The sequence below is a fragment of the Heterocephalus glaber genome, unplaced genomic scaffold, assembly GCF_053883595.1.
Source record: "Heterocephalus glaber isolate CG9 unplaced genomic scaffold, H.glaber_assembly_v1.0 deba00001097, whole genome shotgun sequence".
Classification (NCBI taxonomy): domain Eukaryota; kingdom Metazoa; phylum Chordata; class Mammalia; order Rodentia; family Bathyergidae; genus Heterocephalus; species Heterocephalus glaber.
Window position 1 is genome coordinate 3,842,048 of NW_028258191.1, and position 12,294 is coordinate 3,854,341.

Consider the following 12,294-nt stretch of genomic DNA (forward strand, 5'->3'; position numbering starts at 1 on the left):
CATCCTAGAACAGCCACTGCCCCTGCTGCCACACATAAGGGCTCTGCAAATTCTAGGAGGCCCCAGATAGGCCTGGCTATATGCTGGTTGTTAGAAGTCCCTTCCTTACTCAGAGAATGTGACCTCTGAGAGTCTTTGAGCTTTTCTGGGTTCTAAGCTGGAGGGATCTTAGAACATAGATTGCTTCCTGCTGACCCCAGAGAAAGCAGTCCGGGGAGAAAGAACTAGGCCACTGGAGGTGAACCTAGTATGCATGCCACAGGGGGCTGCTTGCTGTCATTGAAAGCTCTAAAAGGTTCGCCATCACTGCTCAGAGATCCATTTCGCTCTGTAAGAAATAAATGAAAGAGAAGGGCTTCTGCTCCTTCTGAAGGGATTGAACTGCCATCCCTGGTCTGCAGAAAAGCTTTTTTTTCCCCCCACAAATTTCATAGGCACAGTCAACAGACCTTCAAAATCTCAGCTCCTAACCAGCTGCATACAGGGGATATTAATGGTCCCTGGACATCAGGAAACATTTACTTAAGCAATTGTTTTGGCAGCCAGTGAGGAATGCAGGAGGCCTTCTAAGCTACTGATCATTGCTATGCCAGAGTAATATGTGGGAAAGACATTTGGGAACCTTGTGAATGTGCAGGACATGCCATGCATCAAAATCCTGTCATCTCCCATTTGTCTTGAATTTTCCACTGTAAAGCAGAATGATTTATTTTTTGGTTTTTTGTTTGTTAGTTTTTTGGTACCGGGGATTGAACTCGGGATCTTGCACTTTCAAGCCAGGCGCTGGAACCACTGAGCTAAATCCCCGGCCCCAGACTGACTTTTTAAAGAAAAAAAATATATGTTGTACATACATATAACAAAGAAATACATATATAATATATAACAAAGTTCCAGCATACTCACATAGTAGATAAGTTTAACTTTCATAAGCTTTGTGAGAAATCAACTCCTTTTTTTTTTTTTTTCCGATACCGGGTCCTTGCGTTTGCAAGGCAGGTGGCAGAACCACTGAGCTAAATCCCTGGCCCTCAAATCCCTTTTTATAACTCTCCTTGGCCCTACACAACTCACATAAGGAAAAGAGATTTCAAAAACACAAATCACAATCAATCTGGTGATGCAAAAGTTAGAGTGAATGTCAGAAAATTCAAGTCTCAAGGATTCAAAATGCAATTAGGTATACAAATATTGGCACTTACTCACAAAATGTGCTGAAATCATTCAGGGAAAGCATGGGGCTGGACTTTAAACTCCTTGGATTTTCTCCCTTAAAAAGCAAATAAATCACAAGGTTATAACAGGTAAATATTTACAATTTTTATTTACAAGGTATTTAAAAGATACTGCCTTAAACTAATAAAAATGCATCTGTGCATTAAAAATCATTTGGGAACATTATCAAATACCAAATACCCCAAGCAAACTGCTGAATTTAGGTTCAAGCATGCTTATATTTCTTACTGATAGATCAATGGCCATCAACTTTTCCCAAAGTTGGTAAAACAATCTAATTTACCTAGGAAGCTGTATTTATTACCTATTCTATAACTTTGTGTGTGTGTCTGGTGATGCTTGATTCCCTGTTTCCTTTCTTTATAATTATTTCTAGTTACATCTTCCTGGATGAACATACACAGATTCTAGGACAGATGAACTAGCCCTGGGAATGGCAGGTATAATACTGCCCAGTTGACTTGGTTAGGGCCTGGCAGTCTCTAGGGGAAGTGATTCTCTCTGGGTTGCCAGCTCAGCAAACAAAAACACAGGATACTAGGTCAAATCTGAATTCCAGACAAACAACAAATAATTTTTTCTGAGTTTAACTGGGTGTTCTATCTTTTATTTGGCAGTCTTACTTCCCTCCATGAGGTACAGTGTACACAGAGGGTGCTCCTAACATCCTGCTGAGATTTCACCCTGAGTAGACATGGGGCTGAAGGACAATGCCTACTGCTGCTCCTGGTTCTTAAAAGCTTCATGCTTTAAGGACTCTCAAAGGGTCTTGCCCTGCACTTCCAGTAGAAGAGGCTCCTTTTGTGGAGCTGGGTAGAGCAGAGGACAGTGGCATATCATGCCCACAAATCTTTTAAGATCGACTGCTCTAGTAATGCACAGCTTCATGACACTGTATTCATCAGCATCATCTTTGCTCTTTTTGAGCAACTCTTTATTTTGCCGGAACTGAAATTGGAAAGTGAGTTTCGTGCTTCCCATTGAAGTTGAAGATTTAGCTCCACATTTTGAGATCAGGCTCAAGATACTCCTCTGAAAACAACTGGTGCTATTCACACTTTAAACAAATTTTTCTCTTTGGACCAAGAGAAAGCAATTTATCTTTCATGTTTTTCACTATCAATACTAAAACATTCAGTTCAGTCCCTTTCTCTTGATGGAAGCTTTACCTGCCTCAACTACTGAACCCTTCAGGCAGCAACTTATTATCTTTTGTCACCTGCAGAAAGTTCAGAGAAACACACACACACACACACACACACACACACACACACACACACACACCATGTAGGAAGAAAAAATTCAACCACCCATGGATACAGAGAGGCTTAATTATTGCCTAGAAAACAACACCCTTTCGCAACATCTTTAAGTCTGATTTCTGTAATTACTTACTGATTGAAACAACAACTTAAATTTATTTCCATATTAATATTAAGTAATGATTAACATAGCTTAGGACCCAAGTTCAGGATCTGGAAGCATAGTCTAGGTGGAAACTAAAGTAATGTAACCCATAAAGGCAGGTTCACTATTTGTCTCTCAAAGAACTTTCCACCCATTTACCAGCATGCAGTATACTTCCATTTCCTCCATAATAACTCAGAGAAGGAGTTCTGGCAGTTATCAGGGTCTGTAACGGGCAGAAGACCTCCTTAGATGGGCTGCCTCCCTGCCTTCCCGCTCTTTCCCCTGGGACCTCCTGCTTGTCCTGTGCTTGTTTTTGCACATTCTTTCTCACTCTGTGTCTCTGTGTCTCTCTATCTGTATGTATATCTCTGTCACTCTCTTTCTGTGTGTCCCTTGTCGCTCCCTGTCTTTGTGCGTCTTTTTCTCTTTGTATGTATGTGTGTCTATCTCCTATCTCTCTCCCTCCAAAACCCTCCACTGATCACTGTCCCACTCTGTTACTGTCACACTTGCCCTCTCTGCCTTCACTTACCTGACAGCTCTTGTTCAGCCCTGTGCTGTCTCATATGGTCATATTCATGGTTCTCCCTCTCTCCCAGGATCCAGTGGCCTCAGCACCAAACATAGAGCAATAATTAACCAACTAGACATAAGTAAATAATTTTTGTTGTTCAAGCCTTGTATATACACATCAGTAAGCACTGCTATGCTTAACCAAGCAATGGCTTCAACTGTATTTACCTAGGGTACGGTATCACATTGGAGTGCTTATTACTCTTTTTCATTCGTTTTGTTTTTTGTTGGTTGGTTGGTTGGATGGTTGGTTGGTACTGAAGATTGAAGCCAGGCTCTTTGCACTGAGCTACATCCTCAGCCCTTTTTTTTTATTTTGAGGCAAGGTCTCACTACCTCACTAAGTCGTGCAGGCTGAGTTCGAACTTGTGTTGAAATGTCAACCTTCCAGAGAGCTGGGATTATAGACATGTACCATCACACCTGGCTTGCATAACACTCCTTTAAAAGGGAAACTGTCTTTTGCCTTTATCTTAATCAATCAGCTGTGATTTTTATACTATGATTCCTTAAAACAGTTTTATAACATTTTCAAACATAAGCTGGTTCTTTAAAAGAATAAACAAAATAAACAACCCTTTAGCTAATCTAACCAAGAAAAGAAAGAGAAGACCCAAATCAATGCAATTAAAAATGAAAAAGGTGAACTCACAATGGACACTACAAAATCAAAAAGATTATTAACAAATATTTTGTAAACCTCTATACCAATAAATCAGAAATTCAGAAGTACATATATTCCTAGATATATAAGAATTACCAAACTGAACCAAGAACATTCTAAAATGCTGAATAACCTAACAACAGGCAATGAAATTTAAGCAGTAAAAAAAAAAAAAAAAAAAAAAAAAATCTACCAACTAAAAAAAAAACAGATCCAGATGGAATCATTGCTGAAATCTAAAAATCTTCAGGGAAGATATAACACCAATACTCCTCAAGCTCTTTAATGAAATGAAAAGGGAAAGAGTATTCCCAAAGTCATTTCTGGAAGCTAACATTACCTTGATTCCAAAACCAGACAAGGATCCAACCAAAAAAGAGAAATATAGACCAATCTCTTTAAAGAATACACATGCAAAAATCCTCAACAAGATACTAGCAAACAAAATCAATGAATCATAAAATATCATACATCATGACCAAGTAGGCTTCATCTCAGGGATGCAAGAATAGTTCAACATGCACAAATCAATAAACCACTTTACAGAACCAAGGATAAAAATCACATGATCATCTCAATAGATGCAGAAAGCCTTTTACAAAATCTAACATTCTTTCTTGATAAAAACATTGAAGAAAAGAAGTAGAGAAGGATCTTATTTCAATCTGTTAAAACCCATTATGACAAACCTACCACCAACAACATATTAATTAATATAGATAAAACCTGAAAGCTTTCTGTCTAAAAATAGGAACAAGACACGAATATCCACTATCACCACTCCTGTTCAACATAGTAACAAAGCATTAGCCTGAGCAATTAGGCAAGAAAAATAAATAAAAGGACTACATATAGGAAAAGAATAAGTCAAATTATCATTATTTGCAGAAGACATGATCGTCTACATAGACCTAAAAAAAAAATCCACCAAAAGACTTAGAATTAATAACAAAATTCAGCAACATAGCAGGATGAAAATCAACACAAAAATTTATAGCATTCCTGTATAACAATAATAAACCCACTGAGAAAGAAGTTAGGAAAAAAAATTCACAACAGCACCAAGACAAATTAAATATTTATGAATTAACCTAACTAAGGAAGTGAAAGACTTCTACAGTGAAAATGACAATATTCTGAAAAAGGAAACTGAAGAGGACATCAGAAAATAGGAAGATACCCCCATTCCTGGAAAGCCAATATAGTCAAAATACCCATATTTTTGAACTGATATATAGATTTATTGCAATCCCAATCAAAATACCCAGAGCACTCTTCACAGAACTGGAGGGGAAAAAAATCCTAAAATTCATATAGAAAAGAATAAAGATAGTCCATGTACAAGATCCTAGTAACTCCAATCAATGTAAACACTATATGCCATAACATGAGCTAAGACAAATAATATCACCAAGTACAAAAAAAAAAGTGATGGGGAACTGGAGGAGGAAGGGGGAGGGGAGGGGAGAGAGGATTAACAAAAAACAAGCTATAATACCCACATATAACCACTCCCCAGGATGCCTGTAAACTGGATGAATTGCAGAGACTGAGAATAGCAAAGCAATCCTGGTTAAAAAGACCAAAAAGGGAAGCATCACAATAATGCTACAGTGATAAAAACAGCATGGTACTGGTATAAAAACAGACTTGAGGATCCATGGAACAGAACAGAGGACAGAGGACGCAGAAACAACCCCAAGCACATTCAACTATCTGATCTTTGACAAAGAGGCTGATAACACACTGGAGGAAAGATGGCTTCTTTACAAAATGGTATTGGGAAAACTGGCTGTCCATCACGTACTAAACTAAGATCAAAATGGATCAAAGAATTAAATGTTAAAACAGAAACACTTTATCTGATGGAAGACAAAATAGGTAAAACTCTTTTTTCTTTTTGGTACCGGGGATCCAACTTGGGTCCTTGTGCTTGCGAGGCAGGCAGCAGAACCACTGAGCTATATCCCCAGCCTAGGTAAAACTCTTGAAGTCATAGGCATAGGCAAGGACTTTCTGAACAGAACCCTGAATAAACAGGAAAAGGTACCAAGAATCAGCAAATGGAATCATATCAAATTAAAGTTTCTGAACAGCAAAAGAAACAACTGACAGTGAAAAGGCAACTTATAGAATGGGAAAAAATATTTTGCCAGCTATTCCTCAAACAGAGGACTAATATCTAAAATACATAAAGAACTCAGAAGGACAGACTTCCCCCCAAATAAAAGTACCAATAAAACATGAAATAAACAGATACTTTACAGAAGAAGAAATACAAATGGCCAATAAATATATGAAGAAATGTTTAACATCACTGGCCATTTGAGAAATGCAAATTAAAACACTGAGATTCCATCTTTCCCCAGAAACAATGCCCAATATCAAGAAATCAAATAATAACAAATGCTGGCAAGGCTGTAGGGAAAAAGGAGCCCTTCTACATTGATGGTGGGAATGTAAACTAATACAACCACCATGGAAATCAGAATGGAGATTCTTCACAAAACTAAAACTAGAAATTTCATTTGACCCAACTATTCCTGTTCTAGATATCTTCCTGAAAGAGTTAAAGACATCAAATTACAGTAATACGTGCACATCAATGTTTATAGCAGTACAATTCATAATAAGTAAATCTTGGAAGCACCCTATTATGTCCATCAACAGATGAATGGATAGAGAAAATGTGGTATTTACACACAATGGAGTACTACTCTGCCATGACGAATGATAAGTTTGAGTCATTTGTAGGAAAGTGGATGCACCTTGAGATCATAATGTTAAGTAAAATAAATCAAACACAGAAGCTTAAATATTGAATGGTTTCTCTTATATGAGAAATCCAAATTATAAATAAGTAGCAAAAAAAAAGATAGATAATAGGAAGGAGAAAGATAGATCTTTCTCAAATGGGAGAAGGAGGGAGAATAGAAGAAGGGGAGGAGAAGGAGATGAAAAGTAATTAAGATGTGTTGTGTACATCTATCAACTCCACACAAGGAATATAAACATTATGTACTGCAAAAATGGGGTAATGAAATAAAAAATTGATAAGTAAAATTTTTAATATTGATAAAAAGTTTAGTTTTAAATATTTTCAAGTAAAATTTATTTTTATTTATTCTTCTTCACCAAGAAGACTTTGTCTGAGATTTAATGAATGCTCTCTAGATACCAGTCTTATGGAAAATGAGTAATTACTTTATGACTCTAATAGGCACCATATCCAGAACCCATTCCTCAAGCAGTTAAACACAGGGTTCCTGTTCTTACTAACTATTCATTTCCACCAGCCTAGCACCCAGGGTATTTTTCAGGTAATCCTTTGGTAATTTGGTTCAGTAAACCTAATTCAGATCTTTATGCACAAAATACTTTCCCAAGATTATACCATCTCCGTGGTTTTCCAGAAGTTATAAGGCTTTGTTCTATGTTTCGTTATGGGAGCTGGAGTTCTATTGTCAAAATTTCATGCATATTTATCTAGTAAAATTGCACATTGATATTCAAGAGTACTTATGGATTTAAAAGGGGGGAAAAAGACTTTTACTTTATGTACTACTTATTACATCTATTTATTCACATGCAGGAACCAAAAAATAATTAAATCTGTACCAAAATTTAAGTAGATAATTATTTTCTTATTTGCCAGATGAATTTTTCTCATTCATAATACATATTTATTTTATCCATTTATTGCCCTGAAACCAACTCTACAATATTCTTTCAGAACAAAAATACTCAAGAAAATTCTTGTTTCATTGTACATAGAAAGACAAAGTTGAAGAAGTCTCAAAGTGATTGATAAGAATCACTGAGGAAATAAATTTTAAAAGTAAAGGAAGAATCATAGAGGAAGAAAGAAATATATCACTAAACCACTGGAAGTGCTCAAAGTATAAGAAAAATAACTTAAAGTGGCCATAATATTGGAAAATATCAAATTATACACAGACAAGAGTGTAAAAAGTAAAACAAAATGCATATTCATAATGTATGCAAGAAATGTAAGAGAAAAGTCTCAGGGAAACAGAAAATTGCAAATTCTTGGTAACTGTCATGAGTAATGAAAAAATGTGGTGGAACATACATGGTAAAAGACAGTACAGATACTCCATCTTGTCCAGATAAGGAACAGCAAGCCATTTGCAATTCAAAATGTCGAATCCAAGAGAAAATACCTGGGTTTGATCTTTAAAGAAATGGCCCTTGAGCACTTAGAGAAATAATAAAGAACATTAGGAAGCACCATGTGTTGTCCCAGAACAATGAACAATAGTCGACCCTTCATTTTTGAATAGGGTTCTCAATCTTATTAATGAAAATGCTGGAAGGACATCTGACAGTTCATCATGAGGCTCCTTTAGACCAAGGGTTATTCCTGCCCCAGGCTTCAGCACTAGCAGCCCTCACTTCCATATGTGGATCATTCCAAACTACATCTCACCAATCTAGGCTACATCAAATATCTGCTTGAATCTTTGAGACCAGCTTCTATGACTATGCCTCATATCCTCTACTTCTTTGATCTCTGCCAAAAATATAAATTCCTATCTATGGATTTCCATGCTCTCTTCCCCATTCTCTTTCATTGCTTTCTTTGCCAGCATCTCCCTATGTTCTGGGCCCTCCAAACCTTTCCACTGTACCTTGTGGCAAGCTTGCTCTGGATAAAACAGCCCTTAAGCATCCATAGGTCTCAGAGCACTGTTTCCAACTTCTGACTTCAAAAGAAATCTGACTCTGACTTAGAGATACTGCTTTTTCCCCTGCTGATGCCAACTACTCTTTCCTCTGATCCTGACATACAGGAAGGATTAGTTTGTCTGTTTGTGACAGAATCTCCAAGATAGCAATGGCTTTAAAGGATAAGATGATGTATTTCTCTCTTACATAAAAAAATATCTAGATGTGGGAATTAAAGTGTCAGGAGGAAACCAAGTTATTTCTTATCTCACTGTTCCACCACTTGCAATAGTGTTTTCTGCCTCATGGTACAAGAAAGCTGTCATTTCAGAAGACAAATTTATTGATATTAGCAAAAGAGAGGGCTGGTTTTTTATTTCTTTGTTTGTTTGTTTGTTTTTGGTACTGGGGATCAAACTCGGGACCTTGGCCTTGCATGACAGGCTCCGGAACCACTGAGCTAAATCCCTGGCCCTGGTTTTTTTATTTTGTTAAGGAGGCTTTGTGTCAGATCCACATACCATGTCCACTTACATTCTATTGGTCGAAACTTAGTCACATGACCACACCCAGTTCTAGGTATTCTAGGAATGACTCTTCGTAGTCATGTGCTCAGCTAATCCTGTTTATGTTGTCAAGCAAGAACCCATGTAGGAAGTCAACTCATAGTCTCTGCCTTCTATGTAAATCTCTGACTCTCAGGGCTTCTTCAAGAACCACAGGCCTATCTTGCTTTGTACAAATGGCCTAGTCACTTCCTTACTCAGTAACTCATGGTCTTTGTGCATCCCAGCTCCTCCCATCATCTAAGACATCTTATGTGCACACAGAGCACCGACACACAACAGGAGCATCACAATTATTTGACTTTCTCAATGCCAAGTTTCCACCTCCACTCCTTATCTATTGTCTGCTCCCCAATGCTCTTGTTAGACTCTCATCACCTCTGACATTTAGGCTTATTACACGCAGACACACAGACACACACACCTTCAATCCCAACTTCTACTCTTCCATCTTTCTTACTCCCCTGACCTGTCACTCCTCAATACCTCTAAGTCCCTGGGTGTTGTATTTCTAACTCTATCAAGCTTTTGCCCATTCTCACTACCTCCCTCCTTCCTTCCTTCACCCGATCTGGACACCACAGTTGCTCACGTTAACAGTGACCAGCAGCCCCAATTCCCATGAAACCAAAATCCACCTCGCCAGCAAATTTCCAACTTGAATCAATTGTTCTAAAGCACTGGTACTTAAAACTGGTTTAAATCTGTCACCGTCTTAGAATTGTCCTTTTATGTCACTTTTTTCTCTCCTGGATGACAGCTGTAACTTCTCTGCATTTTATTTGCACAAGTGGCATAGTATATGATTCACAATTGGCATTTAATAAATGCTGATTAGATTATGGATGGAATGATGATATATAAATGAATTAATGACAAGAAGCATATAAACCGTACTTTTGTGAATTTAGGTAGTTTTGTGGATTTGTACCTATTTAAAAAACCAAAGATACCAATTATGATGAATATAAGCCCCTGAAAAGATAATAAAAGCATAGTTCATAACTTTTTAAAAAAAAAAAAAGTCCTGCTCAAAAATAAGAATTAGTGCATAACTGGCGTGTATTAAATGAGTATTAAAAATACTCAAGACCTATAGCTAAAGGTAAAATAAATACAGTGTTCCAAAAACAAGATCCAAAGTCTTCAATAGATCAGAATAATGGGCTAGGCCACTTAATCCTAATAGTCAACTTGCCTCTGTTAAGACACCCTTAGAGAGGTTAATTGGCTCATAGGGGTGCTATGCTCATCCGTGGAGTAATCCGATGGTGTTCATAGCTGAAGGTGCTTCTTGGAGGTGGGGCCCAGCTGGAGGCATCGCTGGCCGTGTGTCTCTGGAGAGTCTGTCTCTTCCTAGTGCTCATCTCTTGTGCTCTGCTTCCCAGCTTCCATGGAGTGAGTAGTTTTGCTCCACCATGGGCTTCCACTGTAAGGTTTCTGTCTTGCAGGCAGCCTGCTAGGCATGGACTCAGATCTCCAAATCTGTCAACCTAAACAAATCTCTTCTCCTTTAATGTATGGGCGTCAGGTATTTTGTCCCAGCAACTGAAAAGCTGACTAATACATGGTCCAAATATTTAACCACTATATATATATTGATATATATAAAGATTAGGACATATTCCATATATATGTAATGTTAATATATAATTTTTGTTTTATTAAGCAAAAACTTAATACATTTGGTATTAATTGGTACATTTTGGATATGCATAATGATAACATTCATCATAGGGAATTTGTACCTATACATGAAAAGAATGGGAAATTTTTTTAATATTTATATACAACCTCTTTAATATTTCATGTAATCTTTAGATATATAAATACATACATATTATATATGTAATATATAGGGTATATTGTTTTCATATATTCAAATAAAGAGCAACATAAATTCCTTCTTTTCATTTAGGCCCTTTACGTAGATCCAAAACCTCAACTTTATAGACACAGAAACCAAATGAAATAAAAAAATTATACCTGTGAAAATATATATAAGATTATATTTAATTGTAAAGTTCAGTATAAACCAAGAGTTCCCTCAAATTTAATTGCCACTTTATCCTACCCCGGTAGACATAAAGCACCAGGAACTGAGACACGTACTATCACACATTTAGTGTTTGGTGCAAGGCACCCATATATTTCTAGAATAATTTGAATGAACTAGAACAAATGCAAAGAAAAGCAATCTCACAAAACTCATGGGAAAGGTCTGCATATTAGTCACTATTATATCTGTTCCTATGCTTAGCACACTGGCACTGCCACATGCTCTAGTTTCAAAATGATCAATACCTGTCATGAAATACACACTTAGTAGAAATATGCTAAACAATTAAATAAAGTTATACCCAATGATTTGTATCAGTTTTTTAAAGATTTAAGACCCTTTCTGTTGCTTTATATAACTAATATCATTAGACCCCTATGTGAGTCATTTCCTCTGATAGTCTGAGATCATTCTTCAAGAATAAGGTATTCTTTCAAAATAACTAAAAGATATAAAAATATTACATTTACATAATTCTTTTCTGTCTTTATTCATTTTTCTTTCTTTGTTTTCTTTTGCAGTACTGAGGATGGGACTCAGGGCCTTGCATATGCTGGACAAGCACTCTATTCCTGACGGAGCTACATCCTCAACTCTTTTTATTTTATTTTGAGACAAGATCTCTCTAAGTTTCCCAGGCTGGCTTCAGCCTTGTGATCCTTCTTCCTCAGCCTCCCAAGTAGCTTGGATTATAGGCATGTGCCACCATGCCTGGCTATGGAATTCTTATAAGCAGAATTTTGCTAAGTCTGCTTTAATATGAACAATCCTGCATGAAGGAGCTAAGAATATTGACATAGATAGTTTGTACTCTTAATAGTCTATGAACACCTCTGACCTCTCTTGAACCAAAATAAGTCAAAAATGGAAACAAGTAATTCAGAAGAGCCAATTCAATCACATTATTTTACTGTACATTGATTTCATTTTGCCTTGGAAGTCATGATGACCCTTTAGTCAACTGAAAATTATATTTCAACCATTCTTGGAAAGTCAATCTACTTGTCAAAAAGCAAATGAGTCTATGTTATGTTCATGGTTTATGCCCTTCAATGGGTAAATTCATTTATTTCTGAAAATACAAAAGATCTTGCATA

The 12,294-nt window shown here is 36.8% G+C and overlaps 1 protein-coding gene across 6 annotated transcripts in view; it reads right to left on the bottom strand.

Annotated features, from left to right (window-relative positions):
- Nucleotides 1–12,294, bottom strand: part of Lypd6b (LY6/PLAUR domain containing 6B) — a 237,976-nt gene that overhangs the window by 158,986 nt on the left and 66,696 nt on the right. For 4 of the 6 annotated variants that reach the window (XM_004869994.3, XM_087210064.1, XM_087210063.1 and 1 more), the window contains exon 2: nucleotides 1,203–1,270. The exons of 1 other annotated variant lie outside the window; for it this stretch is intronic. In XM_004869994.3, coding sequence (XP_004870051.1) covers nucleotides 1,203–1,237 — 35 coding nt within the window. In that variant the 5' untranslated portion in view covers nucleotides 1,238–1,270. The remainder of the gene's footprint in view (nucleotides 1–1,202; nucleotides 1,271–12,294) is intronic. One more of the 6 variants, XM_087210060.1, reaches the window with a different exon arrangement.